Source organism: Dipodomys spectabilis, unplaced genomic scaffold (genome assembly GCF_019054845.1).
Source record: "Dipodomys spectabilis isolate Male_0828 unplaced genomic scaffold, ASM1905484v1 ptg000163l, whole genome shotgun sequence".
NCBI lineage: Eukaryota > Metazoa > Chordata > Mammalia > Rodentia > Heteromyidae > Dipodomys > Dipodomys spectabilis.
In genome coordinates this window covers 19,078,026-19,099,903 of record NW_024870840.1, presented here as the reverse complement: position 1 = coordinate 19,099,903, position 21,878 = coordinate 19,078,026, and the positions used below count along the sequence as shown (strand labels likewise).

The 21,878-nt window shown below is 43.4% G+C and overlaps 1 protein-coding gene across 7 annotated transcripts in view; it reads left to right on the top strand.

Moving 5' to 3' along the window:
* Rbfox2 (RNA binding fox-1 homolog 2) overlaps nucleotides 1–14,303 on the top strand; it is a 245,672-nt gene extending 231,369 nt beyond the window's left edge. For 6 of the 7 annotated variants that reach the window (XM_042693107.1, XM_042693105.1, XM_042693109.1 and 3 more), the window contains 3 exons: nucleotides 6,791–6,879; nucleotides 7,250–7,322; nucleotides 8,987–14,303. In XM_042693107.1, the coding sequence (XP_042549041.1) occupies nucleotides 6,791–6,879; nucleotides 7,250–7,322; nucleotides 8,987–9,031 (207 nt within the window). In that variant the 3' untranslated portion in view covers nucleotides 9,032–14,303. Of the gene's footprint in view, nucleotides 1–1,708; nucleotides 1,786–6,790; nucleotides 6,880–7,249; nucleotides 7,323–8,986 lie in introns of all 7 variants that reach the window. The other variant, XM_042693110.1, reaches the window with a different exon arrangement.
* Nucleotides 14,304–21,878: the final 7,575 nt, after the last annotated feature.

The window sequence follows — 21,878 nt, the reverse complement described above, 5'->3', positions numbered from 1 at the left end:
CACCCTCTCTTCCTCTCACCTGAGTAGATCAGTGAATGTCTTTGGATAATGAATGATACACTCTCTGTAAGGAGGTGTGCTGATAGATGGGTGTGAGATGGGAAAGCCAACAACTTCTTACTCTAATTACTTTATGTGGCTACCCAGTTCAATTTTGAAATTGAACTAATTTGGAGAGATGTGGACTAGTAAGTATGTGAAAAGTTTGATTCATTAAAAATCATATCCATTACAGAAGTGATGTCAAGGATACCACATTAAGATAAAATTCAAATACTACTTTACCAAGTAGATAGATCTCTCAGTCAAAAAATTAGTAATGATAAGTTTTTGTGTTCCTATCTGTTTTTTACATTTACTCAAAGATGGTCACATTACCATGTAAGAACTCAGTGATGTCTTCCAGAATGGTAGTTCTCAGCTGGAGTGGAGAGGCAATTAGGGAAAAGAGAGAGCAAATGAGGTGATTCCAAAAGGCTTAGTATTAAACCCTTACTAATTAGAATAGATCTCTGCTCTGATGATTTTAGTCAGTATACCTACTCATCTCCCCTACCTAAACACACACACACACACACACACACACACACACACTCACTCACCTTGCTCTGTTGATCCACGCACTACATGGAGATAACAAGCCTTCATTTTTGTCTTCTGGTCTTGAAATATACACTCTCCTCCTCAGTGTCACATGTCATTGTCTTTCAGGTAGAAAGAAGGTGTCTTGACATCACATGCTCACCAAAGTCCTGTTTTAATGTAAACCTAAAGCAAAAATATAATGAAATTAAAGGCAAGGGTAAAATTAAGATGAGATAAAGGTCTATCAGTGTAAGGTTAATAAAACCAGTATTAGTTAAACCTAATAAATAGGCAGATAAAGCTCAGATACAGGAGGAACGACATTTAGAACTCTTCTATTTTGTTCTAGTTTAAAACACAGCCATAGACTGGAAAAATACTGTAGCTGGCTATGGCAACAGTATAAGGTTAACTAGATGGTTAAGTTGATTCAGTACAGAGTAAGAATCCCAAGGAGATGACACTAGGCATGAGAAAGAGGCTTTCCTTTAACAGCTTCAGAAGTCCTTGCAGAAAAGGATCTCAAAGCAACAGCATTAAACTAGAAAGACAGATGTGTTAAGAGTAGTTGAAAAATAAATTTTTCAAATGCAGGAAAGATTTAAGAACATTGTAAATCAGAATATGCAGTTGTTGCCAAAAGATGAACAGACAAATGAGTACTGTGGGTCAGGCAGGTTGAATAGGAAGTGATGCAGCATTGGACTGCTCCAGTTGGGAACCCTAGGTGTTATTGAGAATGAATTACAAAAGAATTACAGAGTAATTACGTTTCAAGGGGCATGTATCTATTTGAATCAGGATTAGCCAGCCAAATTTAGGCAGCTCTCAGAGTTCCAGAAAGCTGTCCGTGTGTGCCCTCCTACATTAGGGTGTGCTGTGGCCATGCTAATCCCCATTTTTGTTTTATTTCAAATCACACACAGATAGAATCTGCAAACTGCTTCAGATCAAACAGGTCTGATTGTGTGTAAATACATATGTCCTTTTTAATTTTTATTATTAATGGTTGCTTCAGTTTTGCATCAGTGCATGGTTAAAAGCAATACACATCAGCTATTCATGACTTCATATCTCCAAATGAATTATTTCTCCTCTTTTTTTTGTTTGTTTGTTTGTGCAGTCAGCTGAAGAAATGTTAACATCTCACTCTAAATCTCTCAGTGGAGTCTCTGTTCCCTTCTCTGATATAACAGATGGGTTACTGCTTGTTATAATTATTAACATTGTGGTGTGGGTCAGGGCTGGGTGGGCAAGATTTACTCTTCCTTTGGGCTGGGGAGGGGCCAGTCGTTAGGGTATGGAATGTTAACTCAAGTGGTGACTGACTGTTTCCGTAATACCAGGTCGTTGTGGCTGCACGCTCTAGTAATTGAGGCTGTGTACTTCACCGAGCTTGTGGTAGAGCCTAGGGCAAACCGCTGTCCCAAGAGAATGCTGGGATAGATAGAGTTAGCCAATACTGAGTCTGAACGTGGTGATTTTGCTGGTTGTTTTAGCTCCAGATGTTGGCATGCTTAGTTTTTAATGTGATTAATAAATGTGGCGCCATATCCCCTCCCCACGCCTGAACCCTCTCTCCTACTCCTTTCCCACCTTATTCTTTTTGAAAAATTTAAGAAACAGTAATGAAAACCTGGTGTTTCAAACTGCACTTTGTTCTCATGTTCAACAAAACCTTCAGATTGTTGGTAGAAATGAGCACTAAGCAGTTGCTCAGCCTGGAATCTTTATGCACTTTGAAATCCAGAATAGAAATAAGTATACCTAGATGGGTTTTTTTTCACGCATTTTGTTAAATTATATTTTTGAATATCCAGTTAAGTATCCAGAAATGCTTAGCATAAATATCTAAAAAGAATAAATTCGTGATGTGCAATTGAGTTTTTTAATTTGGAGTAATTGGTGAATTGCTTCATTATGCTATTACCCATCCATCCTATACATAGCACTCCTTTGAAGTACTTCTCTATAGTATCATTATCATACTAAAGTCTTTATGAGAGTAGCCAGGTTGAAAGGTTATCTGATTTTTTAAACATATTAATGTTGGGTTTTTCCCCTTGGTGTTGACATTCTTCTTGATCCTGTCATTGTCAGTAAAACAGTTCATTCCTGCCCTATTTTCCTACACTTGATGCACAGACAGCCTCATCAAGTTCAGACTTCAAAGTCACGTTCACTTGCAAAAGAAGGAAACCATAGCCCATGGATAATGTCCATTTCCTTCTGAGTGGGAAGGAAGAAACTTTACTATAGTTGTCATTATTTGGAATGCTGTGGGTTAACAGTGACATAACTTCTCAACAAAGGGGTCCCTCTGTCTTCTTGAAGGCCACAGAAACTGTAGGGAGTTACTCCTTTTGTACCTCACTTAGAACCTCTTTTTTTCTCAGAATTTGTAGGATCCAGATCAAAGCTGTAATTGGAGAAATTATACTAAAAGTAGCCCCATTATCTCTACTCAGGCTTCCAGGGGTTGAGCCTGAAGCCACCCTCAATGAGGACTCTTGGGCCTCAGAACTCTTTAATGAGACTATTCTGTAGTACTTTACCTAGGTAAGCAAGAATTGAACATTAACTGCTTTTATTAGTTTAGATGTTTAAGGATAAACCACATGTTAGATTGCTCTTGCTTTTACAAAGCTTTAATTCTAAGCTAATGAAAGCAAGTCTCAATATTATGAAAAATCGAGCCTTTGGGGTCCAACTAAAAATTCAGTCATACTAATCAACTTTTGCTTTATATAGTAAATGCTTGTATTGCTTTGTGTCATCTTTAGAACCCTATAAAAAGAACCAAGGTAAGTCAGGTGCCAGTGGCTCACACCTGTAATCCTAGCTACTCAGGAGGCTGAGATCTGAAGATTGCAGTTCGAAGCCAGCCTGGGCAGGAAAGTCTATGAGATTCTCATTTCCAGTAAACTACTCAGAAAAATCCAGAAGTGGCACTGTGGCTCAAGTAGTAGAGTGCTAGCCTTGAGCAAAAAGAAGCTCAGGGACAGTACCTAAATTCAAGCCCCAAGACTGGCAAAAAAAAAAAAAAAAAAGTAAAAGAAATGCTTTGGTGAACTCTGTTGCAACCAAGATCTAGAGCTTTGCCAGATCAGTTTGGCTTGCCCATTCCAATAGACATGGTTGGAATTCCAAGAAACCACTGATCACAACTAGACCTGGAAAATACTTTATGCCATCTTCATACCCATTACCATTTTACTGCCAGTGTTTGGTAATACTTAGTAGCATCATCTTTATAGAAGAATTTGTAAATGAGTAGGAAATTATACTTTAAAGAACCAAATACAAGCCAGGCACCAGTGGCTTATATACCTGTAATCCTAGCTACTCAGGAGGCTGAAATCTGAGGATCACAGTTCAAGCCCAGCTCAGGCAAGGAAGTCAGTGAGCTTGTATCTCAAATTAACCACCAGGAAACCAGAAGTGGCACTGTGGCTCAAGAAGTAGAGTGCTAGCCTTGAGCTGAAGAGCTGAGGGCCAGCGCCCAGGCCCAGAGTTCAAACCCCACGACCAAAAAAAAAAAGGAAATACATAGCTGCTAAAGCCAATCAGGTTGTTTTTAATATATATTCCAAACTACTTCAAATGACTTCACACACTGTAGACTTAAAAAGCAAGAGTACATTTGCCCTCACATTGCAGTTTCTTCAATTACAGAAAGCGTAAGTCATAAAAGAAAAAAACAGGTGCTGGGAAGGTGGCTCAGTGTAGAGCGCTTGCCTTGCATGCTTGAGGCCCTTGGTTCGATTCCCCAGCACCACATAAGGAAAAAAGAAAAAAGCCAGAAGTGGCGCTGTGGCTCAGTGGTAGAGCGCTAGCCTTGAGCTGAAGAGCTGAGGGACAGTGCCCAGGCCCAGAGTTCAGGCCCACTACCGGACCCCAAAAAAAAAAAGAAAAAAACACCAGGTGCTAGTCACACCTGTAATCCTAGCTACTTAAGAGGCTGAGATCTGAGAAGTGTAGTTCAAAGCCAGCCAGGCAGAAAAGTCCATGAGATTCTTTATTTGCAATAAACTACCCAAAAAATGGTGGGGGTGGGGGGGTCAGTGGATGTGGAGTTGTGTGGTACAAGTGATAGAATGCTAGCCTTGAGCAAAGCTCGGGGATCGTGCCCAGGCCCTGAGTTCAAACCCCAGAACCAGCACACACCAAAAGTGAAGAGCTCTAGTAACCCATAAAATTATAGGTTTTTCCAAAATAAAGTTTAATAAAAATAAAAGAAGTGAGAAGCTGCTAGATTGGATGGCAAGGAGAGCAAGAGTTCCGTTAGAAAATATTTGTTTTCAGCTGGCTCCCACCTATAATCCTAGCTGAGATCAGGAGAATTACTGCTTGAGACCAGCCCAGACAGAAAAGTTTACAAGACTCCTTTTTCTCCCCTAACTTAAGAGGAAAGAATAATAACCAGCACAAAAAAGCATCTCCCTAGCAAGTATGGAGTCCTGAGTTCAAACCCCCCAGTACCACCAAAATGAAAGAAAAATGCAGCTACTTGTTTTAAATCCTAAGCAGTGACACAGAAGTAAATGTGAAATTTCTTTTATAGATTTATAAAGAATTGAATATTAGAAGGAATAGTGGAAAGCTTCAGATGTCCATGAAAAGTAAACATAGACTACAGAAACAAAATGCCATCCTGCTGTTCATGACTTAAATGGTGTCCAGATGACCCATCAATTACTTTTTCTGTGTGTGTGTGCCAGTCCTGGGGCTTGAACTCAGGACTTGGGCACTGTCCCTGAGCTTCTTTTCTCAATGCTCTACACTTGAGCCACAACTCCACTGCCTGCTCTCTTGATTATTAATTGGAGATAATAGTCTCACAGACTTTCTATCCCAGGCTGGCTCCAAACCTTGGTCCTTAGATCTCCTGAGTAGCTAGAATTACAGGTATGAACTACCAGCACCAATCAAACACTTAATTTTGATAGAGGAAGAGCATAATAATTTTTTATTTGAATTTGGTGTAAATAGGAAATTTGGAAGGATAAGGGAAATTATGACTTGCCACTTTTTAGTCACCTATCTTGTGGCTCATTGGTTGTGGTGATCCTCTTTGAAGTCTTTTCTAAAACTGGACATGAATTATTGAGGCACTCACAATACCTTTTGAATATTTGATTCATATAAATGGAGGTGAAATTACAAGCTGAGAGAATATTTGAAAATAAGGAAAAGTCTCAGTTTACAATGAAGCTGTAGGAATCACACAATCTTTTTGAAGAAAAAGCAAGATAAAGCAGATGTCATTAAGTACTTACAGTGGCTCCCCATGTATGTATGTGCCAGGATCTGAAATGTAGATTGGAGTTGGTAAACTTTTCTGTAAAAGGTCCAGTGGTAAATTATATTTTGGCTTTTAAGCTATACAGTCTGTCACAACTACTTTTTTTGCGATCGTGGGGCTTGAATTGTTATTGAGCTTTTTTTGCTCAAGGCTAGCACTCTACTACTCTGAGCTACAGCACCACTTCCAGTTTTCTTGTGGTTAATTGGTGATATGAGCTACAGACTTTCCTGCCAAGTTTGGTTTGGGACTGCCATTGTCAGAAACCAGCTTCCTGAGTTGCTAGGATTACAGGTGTGAGCCACCAGCACCCAGCACACTACTTTTTTTTTTTTTTTTTTTAAAGCAGGTAGCAAGCTTCATTGTCTCACAAGATAAAGTTCACTGGTCTTGACCTACTTTGTCCTTTCCTTTTAAATACTGCCTGATAATCTTAGCTTCTTAACAAATGTGGTAGGACCAGACCAGATCTGGTTAGACCTTCCTGTGGTGGACTATAGTCTCTTAGTAATGAATGAGCCAATCCAAGTATGTTACATATTTTTAACTCTATAATTTGCATTTCCTGTTAGTGTTCTCTCAACATTCTGTGACTTTTTTTTTTGAAAGTTCAAGAAACACTGTGAAGACAGACCCAAAATTACATCTATTTCTTAATAGGCATTATCTATGTAGATTATTTTTTGTTACCGTCACAAATTGGAAAGCAATTTGGATAGAGCTTAATTTCCTTTTAGAGGAATAACATGAAGACCAATGCAGTTTGAAACATTTCTTCCCATGTGTGTCTGTGTTGCTGTCTGTCCCTGTGTCTACACTTGTATGTCTGTTGGGTTGGGGAGGTGTGTGTCTGTCCCGGGGGAGAGGTATCTGTAAAGTCAGTTCTCTTTTCTCCTGTAGGGTGGATATGCAGCCTACAGATATGCACAGCCTGCTACTGCAACCGCAGCCACAGCTGCTGCAGCCGCCGCAGCCGCTTACAGCGACGGGTATGTAGATCACAGGAGCAGGCACTGCACCATCCACAGCGTTGCCTTTCCTCCTCACCACTGCTAGAGCAGAACCTAGTTCACTGGGCTTCCTGCCAGCCAGGTTTCTCTGCAGGTCTGCTCTGCATGGCCTCGCTGTGCCAGCATAGGAGCCATGGGCCCCTCCCCCTATTCACTGTCTTGTTGTATTTTCTTGGATCTGCTACTGCAGTCTCCTTCTTCCTCTTTCAACTCCCTTTCTAGTACTTCAGAATATTTCAGGACTGCATTCAGGTAGAATTTTCCTAATAACAATTCAAGACTAAATAACTCACATCTTTAGCAGAGTAAACCCTTTTCTTCTCTTTCTGATTGTGCTTCTTTTTTCCAGTTATGGCAGGGTGTACACAGCCGACCCCTACCATGCCCTTGCCCCTGCCGCTAGCTATGGAGTTGGCGCTGTGGTAAGTGAATATACATTTTCCCTTAAACTGTTTTTCTCCCTCTAACTTTTACATACAGACTATAAAAGGTCTAGAGAAAGGATCAGTTCAGTCCTTCATCTGTTGCCACAATGTGAGCCTCCTAGGTCACTGGAAACTTCACATCACTGTCGTTATCTGTATATCAGCTATGTGGCTTAGAAAGGAATGGGTAGTGCCTGTCTTCGATGAATAATGACATCATTTAGAAGAGGAGTAAGGAAACAAGTTCCAATGTTAGATACATGCCATTGTCATAATTTTATTGATTGATACTGGCAAAGACTGGAGAATAAAAATCAGAGCAAGCTTTCCAAAGATCATAATATATATCATTTTGAATTGCAGATCCTGCTAATTCCTAAGCCTTCTGGTAGATATTATTCTATCAATAACATTTTATCATTGGCAAAAAGTGATATTTTCATGGAAAAAATGAAAGATGACCGTAGAGCTTGTCTAGAATAATCTACCCTAACCAAAGTCCTTACTGCAATATTCTTGGGTCTGGCTAGAAAAACTTTAGTTCTAGTGAATGGGACTTACTGGCAGGCAGGCTTTGCCTCAGTGGGACCTCCTAACATCAGGCATTCTCTCCAACACAGAATGCAGCTAGGCAGCTACTTCCATACATGGGCAGTATTGTCTGAGAGGGAAGCAGAATGAAGTGAAAAAGTTAAGGTGTGAAAGTTGAGAGCCTGACACTTTTCCCAACGAAAGCCTGCTGATGAAGGTTTGGGGAAAGAAAAGATAAGGTCTTCGGGGAAAGTATGTTTAGAATTGAAGCAGAGAGAGTAATAGCACAACAATGGATGTTTCTAATATTTTATTTAGTGCCAAATGATAAAAAATCATATGTAAAAAGTCCTATATAAAAAATGAGCCAAGGAAAGGTAGATTTCTGGGGACCTTCTTGAGAGAGATAAGCCATCAGATAAAGTTGAAAGAAACAAACTAGTTAGTATATACTCAGCCCTTCACGTGAATACATTTCACATCCATAGAAAGAACTGAAATACTAGGGAAAGAATTAAAAGTATTCTAAAGATGACTGAAAGCATATAGAGGAGATAGATAGATAGATATAGATATATACATATATAGATATAGATAGATAGATATAGATATATATGGAACCGGAGTATCCACTGGTTTTGGTAACCTTGGGCAGTTGTAGAATCAATCCAATATGATAGATTGCAGAGGAAATGGATTTTTATGTATATATAGTTGAAAGATGAACTTAAGTTGAATCGTCTCAAACACAGGATGCGACACGAATTCATGTCAAAAATAAAGATCAGAAGTAACACATGCCCCTGATGGGTCTCTGGTAAGGATTGTGATTATGTATCAGGGTAAAGAAAGACCCATTCTGGTCAAAATCATTCTGTTTGCTAAACTCAGCTTGAACTGCATTAAGTCTCCATTCTGGGCTGATTAATAAAGTAGGTGTTGTGTTGGACTCTGGCTGGTGCACCTTGGAGGCTGAAGTTGATTTCCTGACTTCACCAGGCAGTATGTGGCCCCTTTCACTGAAGTTTCAAAGGAAGCCATTTCTCCAAATCCATCCCCAAGACACGTTTCTTCATTTGTAATGCTTCTCTCATCAGCTGTCTAATTATTTTTGTCTTTAATCACTACAGGCGAGTTTATACCGAGGTGGCTACAGCCGATTTGCCCCCTACTGAAGTGACGTGAAACCCCTGCAAATGGGACAGCCCCCAGTTCATGAGGCCTGGCTATTGCAATATTTACTAGTAGAGGAACTCTATAGCAAGATGAAGAGGAAATACAAACAAACAAAAAAAAACACAAAAAAAGAGAGAATACTTTTTTATACCTCACTATGTTCTTTGAATATGTATTTTTCCTTTAAATTTCTGCCTTTAATTCTTTTGTTCCAAAGATTGTGCATTTTTTTTCTTTTTTTTTCTTTTTTTTTAACTGTGGTAAACGAAAAACAAACAAACAAACAAAAAAAAGATAATGCATTTCCATGTCTATATGTCCGTGCCTAGCTTATTCTGTCAGTCACGGAAAAGGCAGTTGATGAGGAAGGAGAGACACTAGGAGCAGAGATACGCATCTGATCAGAAATCGGCAGACAGAATTACCAAAGTGTATCTGGTGCTGCGTGGCTGGGGACAACAGAAGTGGAAGAGATCTTTCTGCAGCGGCATATTCTTCTAGTCTTCTGAATTCTGGTCTTTGGCAGGAGATTCTGATTGGCTGTGGCTGGAATCCACATGCCACTAGAGAGGAATTTGTGCTTGCAAAGCAGGAGAATTAAAAACACTTTTCCTCTCCTCCTTCCCTCCTGTCTTCTCCATTCTTTTTACAATCATCTTACACACCCAGCCTGAGACAGTTGGCATAGCTTTTGGAATTACAGTGTTGATATTTCCAAACACGCTCTCAGACTGTGGATAATAAACACCTCATTAGGAAACCAATCTCAGAATGAACTCTGGAGTATGAAAACACTTGTTTCTTTTCTTTCCTCCAATCCTAGCACATCTGCTGGCTACTTCTGTAACCACCGTGTAGCTCATCTGTTCTTCAGTAACATGCTGCTCCCATGTCCTCAACATTCAGGAGTTTAGTATCCAGGGACAGAGAATAAATAGCCAGATTTCCTCCAGGTATCTTGGCACAGCTTGAAGAAAGGAATATTAAGTCTGATATTCCTTATCTTGCTTGCAACAGAAAATCAGTACAATTTATTTGAAAACATAATAAAGCATCTGTTGGGGAAAGGTCAAGCCCCTAGGCCAGGTGCCCCTGGGCATGTCGGTGATAAAGACACTTGAGGACAGGCAGAAGCACTGTGCGTTCACCCCAAAGCCATAGGAATTTTCATCTTCCAGAGCCTCTGCGAGTCACTTCTCTATCCACAGTCTCCAGCTCTCTTGGCCATTCCACCCAGCTTCGCATTATCCTCCAAAGACACCAGCTGAGCACCTGAACCACTTGGTGCACATTAACACTACAGGAAACAAAAGCTAGAGCCCACCAAGGAAAGAAGCTATGAAACGGCAAGGGTCCCCTGCAGAGTCCACACAGTGAGTCACTGCAGTTGCTGTCTAGCTTTAGTTTTATGTTAGCAAGGTAGGGGAGAAAGCTCCGGGCTATAACTAGTAATGACAAAAGTCTGACAGTGTTTCCAAAACAAAAAGCATTAGGAAGTGGGCAGGTATGGTCCGCTGGCTCCTTGCTCTGCTCACACTGGTACTAGGGTGAACTTTCACCCCAAGGGATAGCTGCTAAAGGGAGTAGTTCAGAGACGTGGAGCTTCTGCTTTATTATGGATTTTGTTTGATTTTTTTTTTTTTTAACTCCTGCCTCCACATGTTCTTTTCTGATAAGCTGATTTCATGTCCCTGAATTAAAATGACTGATGTGACAGTATCAAGCATTCTTTGTAAACTGATGTCTGGGAGGGCACTGGCCTGCCACATGGAGACATCTCCCTCTTCCCATCCCTCTTCCCTAATAACCTGGGGAGATAGCAAAGAAACTCCAGGCCTGGTGCACTCATGGATTCGGGGAAGGAGGAAGCCAATAGAGTAAAGGACAAGACAGTTCAAGCAAATGGCAGCCATTCACAGGGCTGCCTCCTCCCCCAAGCCAAAGTTAGGTTTGTTGCTGTTAAGACAATATTGTGTGTATATAAATATTTTAGGTGAGGACAAGGGCTGGGGGCTTACAGAGTTCTGGGGAATGAGGGCAGGGAGGCTCTTTCTTTTACTTTGGTTTTGAGGGAGAATGTCTGCTGACTGAAGAAACAGACATTTGGGTCATTCTCCCAAAGTGGCAAGCCACTTAGCCAGGTGGAGACCCCATCAAGTCCTCACTGATGATATTTGTGGCAGAGGAGTGAGAATGTTTCTCTTTTCTTGGATAGGAATGAGGATAGCCGGCAAGGTAGAGAAGGCAGCTCCCTCCCATAGCCTTCCAAAAGAGGCAGAGTCCAGGCTTTGAGGAGCCTTTGTGCACTTCAGTTCAGCTGGTTCTGGCTGAGGCCTCCAAGGCAAGCTCTGTTTTCCAGGGTGTTCCTGCTGTATTGCCAGGGGTGCTCTTCTGTGTCGCTTTCTCCAGCTCCCTTTTCTGAGACAGAATACTTGGAATTCTGCTTCTTATGCAAGGGCCCTCTGGTTTTCAGGGTCAACGCTGAGAATCGAAGCGCTCTCAACCATCCTGATCTCACAGGCTCAGCCTCCCCATCCGCTGTGGAGCTTGGAGGTCCCCTCCCATCAGCGTCACCAGAGGCAGGCTCCTTGAGGCATCTGTGCTTCTGCGTTCCTGCCACAGCCAAAGGGGTTGGCATTTTATGAATAACTTCTCTAGGGGATGTAGGCTGATAAATTTTCAAAAAGCTTACTGTTGCTGAATCACAGTTCAAGGATGGCCTTCTCAACTTCGCTCTCATCCATGACCTGGACTTTCTATACTAGGCATCTTATTCTTAGAAGTCGGCCTCCTTTAGGGAGACCCCTAGTGAAAACCTTTATTGGATATCCCTCTTTCATCCCAGAGAGCTGCCCTTAGGTCTTTTCTAGAATTCCTGTGTTCCATAGTTCAACTGCATTAACTCAGATCCATCATTGTGATTCATCGATTTTTAAGGCTCTCAGGTTTAACAAAACCTATCACTATCATCCTCCAGCAGCCTCAGTCTGAATGGAGCCAGTATATTTTCTTTCTTTAAAGAAGTCAACTGGGGCTCAGCTCTTAGTTCAAGGGGAGCTAGTGGCTATCTAGTCAATAGAAATCAGTGATAGCAGCTTTTCCTCGAATGTGGACTCCTCAGGGGCTGAACTGCTCTTAATTTAGGGTATGCTTTACTAGAGACGTAGCAAACATCAGTTATCACCACCATCCAGTAACGACGTAGCTTCCAGATATGACGGACTATAAGATGGGGTGGAAGCTGCCCCAGGGATGTACTTCCTTTTGGCAGAAGAACAAGGCCAACTAAGGGACAGTTTGGTTAGCACCTGGACATTTCAAGAGAGAGAGAGGCAAACTTTCCCTCTTTGCCCAGGTTAGCCGATTCTCTGCTGCTTGCAACTCTCTAGCACAGTAACATTTGCAGAATTGCAGATTTTTTTCCCCCAGATATTAGGAGGAAAGGGACTTGGGGAGGGGAGGGTGGGGAAGGGGTCGTGATGTTTTAAAAAGCATAAGTTAACCTGTTTGCACTGTTTTAAGATAGGAAAAAAAATAGTGGGCAAGGTGAACATCGGATGTAAACGTGTGTGTTTTATTTTGTCATGCTCTTGAGAATGTCTGACTCTTTGTAGTATACAACAGTGACATTTGATTCTCTGTTGCATAAAACACTATATTTTTTTGGAAATGTTACTGTCCAAAAGCCTCTTCCCTCCCTGTCCTTTTCCTGTGTACTTCCTTCATCCTTGCTTTACTGATCAGCCAGGCAATAGCCATCCAGGAGCTAGAGCAAGAAACAGGGCCCTTTCCAAGTCGGCTCTGGGTGTCCTAAGCCAGCCTGTGCCCTCTCAATCACTGAGTACAGTAGAGTCTCTGGCACCTTGCTTTGAAAATACAGCTCACAGACCAGACTACCAGTTATGGCATTTCTCAGTGAGAGGCGCTAGGATGAGGAGCCGAGGGATGGAGGGACCCCTGAAGTATTGCAGGTGGCTGTAGTAGCCGAGTTCTTATGCATGTTACCGAAACTGTAACCAGTTACAGTTTACTCAGGAAAACGGTAGATCAATTCAGCCATGGTAGTGCTGGTTGGCAGGGATTGGTAACTGAGAACTGCTCAACAGCCAAAACTCAAACCTTGCCTTTACGGAGCCCACCAGCATAGGGCCATGGTCCTCTGCCTGGTGGTGCTATACCTGCCAGTGACATGAGGGCTCAGCTCACCCTGGCAAGCAAAAAAGGGAACCCAGATTCTCTTTATCTCCCTTCTCCCCCTGCCCATTACCAATACCAGATTCCCCAGGGGGCATGTGAGGTTTTTGAATTTTTCAAAAAGAAAATGTTTTGGTTTGTTGTTGTTGTTGTTTTTTTTCCTGGGGACTGATAAGTGCTTTAAGTGATGTCTGCACCCCATGAAGACTCCCAGCTTCTTCGTTTCCTTGTATTTTCTGTTCACAGTATTTTTGTGTGCGCGTGCTTATTCGGCAGCTCATTTTGGCTGTATTATATATCGAGTGATGAATTGATCCTATTTTTCCCCCTTAAAGGACATGAATTTTTTTTTCTTATGTTATCATTCTGCTTGTGAACATTTGAAGCCAGGCTGGGCTGACACTAGGGCTACAAAGTGAGGAGAGAGCCAGAGGAGTTTCCTTGTCCTTGACAGGCTCACCCACCTGAGGCTCTGAGCTTTTCAGTCCAGATCTTTGCAAGGCTCAAGCGCCGCTGCCGCAGAACCTCTCCTCTCCTCCCCACCCCCACCCGTGGCAGGGACTGGCCGGGCCCCACGTGCACCACGGATTCTCTGGCCCCTCCCATTGCCATGGCAGAACAGGTACATTCGGGGACTTGGGGGCATCCATGGGATGTTTGTACAATTGACCACCTGGCCTTGCCTCCTCCCCTCCCGTCCTTCCCAAGACTCACTTCCTAGGACACCCGAGCCGCTTGCCCAGGGCCCTGTTTCCCTGCCAACTCCAGAGAAGCACCCCAGGGCTTTGTGACAGTCTCTAATTCCCCTCCCTTCTCCTTAAGAATCATATTGTATAGTAGCTTTCAGACCATACAGTATTCATTGGGTTACTCCTATTATTATCAAGTAGCTGGAATTGTGAAGGTCGGAGTAGTTAGATCTTTAGCTTTTCTTCCTTATTTTTTGTATTACTCTCCATGTGTATAAATTATTGATCATGTTGCTGGCTTTTATAAACTTAAGCAAAGGAGGAGGACTGCCTCAGCCTTTGCGAATGGTAATGAAGCACTGTTTTTAAATAAAAGAGAGAAACACCATCTTTGGCCTGTGTGTATCGATCCTCTTTCCCTGTTGCCTCCACCTGAAGTTTACAAAGTGCTCCCTGGATTCACAGGATGGTAAAAGGAAGAAGGAAAACCACAGCTCTTCCTGCAGAAGGTGGTAAACTGGCAGATAGATGGGACCACCAGCTGCTGTCTGGGGATCTCCAGCCAGTGAGCTTCCATCTGTCCAGAGTTCTGAAATCTCTTTGCAATTGCATGCGTTCACTCTCCCCTAACCTCCTGAACTGCCTACCACTCCGCCAGCTCCTTTGCGTTTTCCTGAATGGGAATGTGCCCTAGGATACCTCTTTCTTACCTGGACCTGTTAGCTACCCCTTAATACATTGGTTTCACTGCCAATAATTGCTCAATGTCTGAAGTTACCATAACACCCTCTTTCCATCTCCAACTCCTTTAACTTCACCCCACAAGGTAATCCTGCTTCCTTTTCTGTGAAGATTATGGGGTCATCACATAGCGTCCCCTTGAATAAATTTGGCTGTCAGTGTCACAAGCCTACTTGTATGCCACCCATTCTTTTTTCTTTCTCCCGTTCTTGTGGAAGAGGCCTTCGTCTCACAAGCAGACCCATATCTACCCTGCTCTCTCAGCTTTGGGACTTTGACCGCCTCTTTTGCATGGTTAACCTTTTCTCTCTAGGATCATCTTGGCATTTAAATATGCTTAAATCATAAACATCTTAGTGGGGTTTTTTGTGTTTGGGGGTGTTGGTTTTTTTGTTTGTTTTTGCTATATCCCATATTCTCATCTTACGGCAAACTAATAAAATAAGCCTCTTCTGACTGCCATCTGTTCGCTACCCCTCACCCTGCTGCTTTGGCCTACAGAGCAGGGACACAGCTGCGATGGTGCTCTGATGCGGGCCCATCCACTAGGGGCTGTCCGTGTCAGACCGAGGTGTGGAGGCCCTCCATGACTCCCCTGCTCTGTGACCTCATCTCTTCTAAACAAGCATCCTACTCACTGCTCTGAGGTGGGTTCCCTAAGTTCACTGTGCCTGGCCCTAGCACAAAGCTACTGCTTGTGCAACATCCACACAAGCTGTATAACTGCAGATATTAGTGTTGCCTGCAGCAAAAAAGTCCATGTCTAGGGCTGGGAAGGTGGCTCAGTGGTAGAGCGCTTGCCTTGCATGCATGAGGCCCTGGGTTTGATTCCTCAGCACCACATAACCAAAAAGAAAAAAGCCAGAAGTGGCGCTGTGGCTCAAGTGGTAGAGCGCTAGCCTTGAGCTGAAGAGCTGAGGGACTGCGCCCAGGCCCAGAGTTCAGGCCCCATGACCAGACCCCCCCCCCCCCCCCCCGCCAAAAAAAAGTCCATGTCTAGCTGGCCACCAGTGTCTCGGACCTGTAAATGCTAGCTACTCAGGAGGCCTAGATCTGAGGATTCAAGGTCTGCCCAGACAGGAAACTCCATGAAATTCTCTCCGATTAACCACCCAAAAGCCAAAAGTGGTACTGTGACTCAAGTGGCAGAGCACTATCTTTGAGGGGGGAAAAATAGTCTCAAGACAGTGCTGGCCTAGGCCCTGAGTTTAAGTCCAGGACCAGAAAAGGGGAGCGGGGGGAAATCCAGGCCCAGGCTATCTAGCTCCCCATTGTGTAGCTTTGACTTCAATGCTAGTGTTTCTGGTGCTGCTCTCGCAGCTATGCTTATGGGATCCCCCAAACCAACCCCTTCTTCCATATAGACCTCTTGGCCCACCATTCCCTCAAACTCTGCCATTACCTGGGGCTGTTATAAGGACTCCCTCTTTTCTATATGTCACTGGAAAATGACATGAGCTTATGAACAGATTTATTTCTCAATGTTCAAAAGCAAAACACCAGTAGATTCTGTTTGGCCAGCCCATTTCCTGACCACAGGACCCTCTCTGGTCCTCATGTGGTGGGAGAGGGCGGACACAAATGCCTGTCACTTCCCAGAGCCTCAGGGGCCTCCCCTGTCTGCTTTTTCTCCCAATGTGAACTCAGCAGGGTCCAGCTTATTCCTGATCTCCACTCTCCCAACTCTCACTGTACTTGATCCCTGTCTGCTCTACAGCCAAGTTCATTCCCATCTTAGATCCTTTGTCTGAGCCCTGCTGTCTTCCAGGAAGGCCTGATCCATGAGCTCCTCCCAGACACTTATCTCCTACACCCTATAGACCTCTTTCTCAACACCTGTTACTGTGATGCAGCACTTCTGACTGCGTGTCAACTTCTCATCCCACTTGTCCATTAAATTCTACTGGTGAGAATGGATCACAGGCCCAGCTTATTCTGAAGGTGAGTGCTCTGGCCTCTACTCCTTGGGTCTTTCTCCTTCCATCACCCATCCTCCTCAACCTCACCTGGACTCCTCTAAAAGCAACATGCCCACATCTCACTGTCTTCAAAACTTTCCCAATGGCTATTCAGCGTGGTACTCCACAGCTACAGTACTTTGCCTTCTCCAACTGTTTGCTGGCATGTCCTCTGCTCTTGGCAAGCTGTGCCTGTTTGCTCACAGCCCATGAAACTGCCCTTCACCATGGAAGGCCCACCTCAAGCATCACCTCTTGGCCTTCATCCTTCAACAGTATCTGCATTCCCCAGGCCCACCATTGGTCCTCTGAATTCTTAGCCAGGTAGTAGGTACAGCCTCTGCACTAGATGAAAAATGTCTGTAGAGATCGCATTTTTAAAGGGGAATTTAGAAGCTAGGGCATGGCTCAAGTGGTAGAGAACTTGTCTAAGATGCATGAGACTTTGGGTTCAATTCTCAGTACTGCAAGAAAGAGAGGTATATTTAAGAAAAACAGCAGTACACTTCATCGCCCTGTTGCACAGTAACAAGCAATAATGATGTGTATTTTCACAAGCATACACCCCCCCCCCAAGGATGCTGATGATAGTCACAAGGATATGATGGTTGTACACAGATTAATTATACTCATGAAGAATCAGGTCTAAAAGCAAAATGTGGAAAGAAACAGGTGGCACTGTCGTTGGTTACTCTCGGGCTACCTGAAATATGAGACATCCCTGGCCCCCGACGAGCTAGATCAAACCTTATACAGTCATCCAAAGCCAAGATAGCAACAAAGAGTTGAGATCTTCTTTAAAGAGCTATCCACTAGAAAAAATGAAGCACACACTAGTTTTTCTACCTTAGATTTAGTAGTAGATACAAGAAATTGTATGTTTAGTCATCAAGGGACCATTTCATATGTTTTGTGACCCTTGCAGAATCTCGGTATCACCTTGTTTACTTGGTTTAGAAGGTCATTTAGCTTGTCATATTAGTTTTGTTTTCTGATGCCTGTGTGTATGTGTGCACTGGGGCTTGAACATGGGGCCTCCTCTTGCTTAGCTTTATTGCTCAAGGCTGACTCTACTGCCACAGCTCCACATCCTTCTTTCTTGGTGGTTAATTGGAATAGTCTCACAGCTGTGTCTCCCCAAACTGGTGTTAAACTACAATTCCCAGATCTCAGCCTCTTGAAGAGCTAGGCTTATGGTCAAGAGCCACCAGACCCCAGCCTGCCAACATTTTTTGTTTTTTTTATTTTTGTTGTTGTTTGCAGGTTATGGGGCCTGAATTCTGGGCCTGGGCGCTGTCCCTCAGCTCTTCAGCTCAAGGCTAGCGCTCTACCACTTGAGCCATAGCTCCACTTCCAGCTTTTTCTGCTTATGTGGTACAGAGGAATTGGACCCAGGGCCTCATGCATGCAAGGCAAGCACTCTACCACTGAGCCACCTTCCCAGCCTCCTGCCCAATGTTTTTTAAAGGAAGGCCTGGTGCTACAAGTGAAAAGCAGAAATACACAACTAAATAAGCAACTCAGTAACTATCCTGCATACAACCAGAAATGAACTGATACTCCGTGTCTCAGAATTAGACATTCTATCCCTCAAATAGCATTCTTTACAGAAGAAATTGCCATTATCAGGATTTCAGTGTTTGGGATCGGATTTTCAGCATTTTAATTTCCCAGGATTTTAGATTTGCAGGGATTTTGATCTTTTAGGATTTCCACATTCGGGATTATGGTGTTCACGATTGTGTCTTTTAGGATTGTAATCAGCACTAGTTAGTCGATGGCCCCAAGAATCCCCAGATGGTGCAGGCCTGGGGTGGGGGGGCGGGGAGAGGCGTTGTTCACTTTCCACACCTGCTTTGTCTGTCTTAGTCGCTGCTGGGCCTGGCAGGGTGCCCAGCACGGAGGTGTGCTCAGCAAACATCTGTGCACCAAGTGAAAGAATGAATGAGAGAATGAATAGCCATCTGGCTGGAAATGCAGAGCGTTCAGTGACAAGGCAACAAGCCCAGGGGCATATGGCAGGTGGCACAGTCATCAGAGACCAGCTTTTCTCCTCACTGCATACTCGCCTCTATATCCCCAGGACCCACTGCACCCCGGGAGGAGTAAGGGATTCTCAACATCCCTGGCCTTCCTGTCTTCCTGAATGGCTTCCCAGGCCCTAAACACTGTTAGTGCAGAGATTGTGGGTCACATGATATCCTCAATGTCACACCGGAGGCTGACCTAAGCTGGGGATCTGTGATAGACAAGGCAGGTGAAACACTGGCATATGAGCCCCAGTATCTCCTCATCTGCCCTTGGTTATTGAGAAGGTGGAAGAGATACCCCGGTGTGGAGTAGAAAGAACATTCCTCCCATCTTTTGAAAACACAGTCTAGGTCCTTCCTAGCCCAACTGAGTCCCCTCTCCTGAGAGTGGGTCCTCCCTGACTCCTCTCTCTCTCTCTCTCCCTCTCCCTCCTTGTCCCTCCCCCTCTCTCTCCCTCTCTCCCTCCCTCCTTCCTTCTCTCTCTCTCTCTCTCTCTCTCTCTCTCTCTCTCTCTCTCTCTCTCTCTCTCTCTCTCTCCCTCTCCCCTTCCCCCCTCCTCTCTTCTGGAGCTTGAACTCAGGACCTGGACCTTATCCTTGAGGTTTTTTTGCTCAAGGTAACCACTCTCCCACTTGAGCCATAACTGCACTTCCAGCTTTTTGGTACTTAATGCGAGATAAAAGTCTCACACACTTTTCTCCCCAGGCTGGCTTTAAACAGCAATCCTCAGATTTCACCCTCCGGAGTGGCCAGGATTACAGATGTGAGTCACCAGCAGCACTCAACTATTACCAGCACAGGTAAGTCAACATAATGTTCAACCACTTCTTAAATGTTCAGCCCCACCTTAGGCCTCAATTTATTAAAATCTGTTGAATGAGTGAAACTATGGGTTTGCACATCTTTAGTAAAGCTCGTGGGTCCCCTTCTTCTGGTCTTGAGCTATGACTTTGCTAGCTAATCGCATTCTCATCTCTGTAAAATTAAGGATGATTTTTTTTTAATTCTCTCTTATTTTCTAGCAATGGTTTATTTTTGTTGTTCAGGACTAGGACTTGAACTCAGGACCTGATTTGCTCAGTATTCACACAGCAGTTCACCTCTCTGAGAGCTGAGTGCCTAGTAATTCCCAAAGTTCTACATTTTCCATTTCCTATCATATAAGAGTTCAAGTTCCTTTACATTTCTGGCTAACATTTATTTCTTTGGAACATGACGCGAATAGTTCATGTATAACTAGTGGTGCTTTCCCCTTATTTCCAAGTTGTTTTTTTTTGCTTCCATATCTTGTGACATTGGCTGGAATTCTCAAAGTATTTTATAAGATGGAGTTGACTAGTTCACTTTTGGCAGCTGGTTTGCAAATCCATTTTTCATCATGATAAGGCTTGTGTTTTAATCCAGTGCTGAAAGACTTTTATTAGGATTAAGTGCTAAATTTTCAGACTCTAATCAGATGATCATAGTTTCTCTTTCCTAAAGTTTATGCCATGAACATAGTGTACTTTGTGTATAAATTTCCATATTTTTTTGTGCAGCACTGAGGCTTGAACTAAGGACTTTGCACTCTTGCTTGGCTTTTTCATTCAAGGTTGTCATTCGACCACTTGAGCCACATCTCTGCTTCTAGTTTTTTGCTGGTTAATTGGAGATAAGAGTCTCACAGACAAAAAAAAAAAAAAAAAGAGTCTCACAGACGTTTCTGCTCAGGCTACTTCAAATAACAATCCTCAGATCAGAGTCTCCTGAATAGCTAGGATTATAGGCCTGAACCATTGGTGCCTGGCAATTTCCACATTTTGACTGTGAAAACCTCAACTTGGTCATGGCAGATTTTTTTTATTAGAAATACTATATTGTCTAGTAGTCTCTTCAATATGTTCATCTTGGAGTCAGAAATGAGCTAGAACTGTGGTTTTCTTGTGATCTTATTTATCACTGCTGTCAGATGTACTTATAACCATGTGCCCAAAGACATTTTGCTTTTGTTCTGTTTCTAGGACAAGTTGTATGATAAGAGCATTGCTCTTTCTGAAAGCTTAAAAGAACTCACCGGAGCCTGGTGCTACTGGCTCATTCCTGTCATCCTAGCCACTCAAGAGGCTGAGATCTGAGGACTGAGGTTTGAAGCCAGCCTGGGTGGGGAAAGTCCATGAGACTCTTATATCCAATAAGCTGGAAGCTGAGCTGTGGCTCAATTGATGGAGCACTAGCCTTTAGCACAAAACTCAGGGACAGTGGCCTTAGTTCAAGCCCCAGGTTGGACACACACACACACACACACACACACACACACACACACACACACACACACCTCACCAGGTACCAGGTAATACCCTGCAACCAAGAATCTGCAGTCTTTAATGTGATTACTAAATATGACTTCCTGTCTGGTCCCCACATCTAAAGTGGGTCTTCCTTATCCTACCCCAGGCCAGTTCTTTTATGAAGAAAATTAACAATCATTATCAAGTCTTTGATCTGATCTTTCACATGTCATTTGGTTCTCATTTTCTGTAAATGGGTATTTCTCCTGTTCTTTGAAGATGTGTCCCACAAAAAAAAGTAGAAAGGGCAGTAAGCATAGGGCATAAATCTTTACTTCATTATTCCCCCCCCCACCAAAAAATGCAAATTTAGACCTAGCTGCTTGACCTGGAGAAAGCAAAAAAATGAAGTATTGGTGAGAAAGAGCAGGCTGTGCCCGAGCAGACCCTTCCTCTTTGGAAATGTCACGTGACAGACCTTGGAGGGGATGTTCCTCAGATTAACCACACACGTGCTTGGAGCTCAGCAGACCACTTCTAGACATTCACTCATACACAAACAAGTGGCAGGTACTCAGAGAAATATGGGTAAAGATGTGCATGCAAGTTATTTGTACTAATTAAAAAAAAAAAAAAGGAAGCGGGGCACTGGTAGATCACGCCTGTTATCCTAGCAACTCAGAAGAATGAGATCTGAGGATCATAGTTCAAAGCTAGCCCAGATGGACAAATGCATGAGATTCTTATCTCCAGTTAGCAGTGAAAAGCCAGTCGTAGAGGTGTGGCTCAAGTGGTAGAGCTTTCCCCATGGGAAATGAGTGGGTGCCATTCCTTACCTTTCCAAAGTAAAATTACATCTCAGACTGATGATGGCACCATGGTGGCATGGTCCACATTCCTTCAGAGCACCATGAATAATCTTGGGGACACAAAGTAGGGGCCGGGAGCCTGATGGGGTGGGTGGCC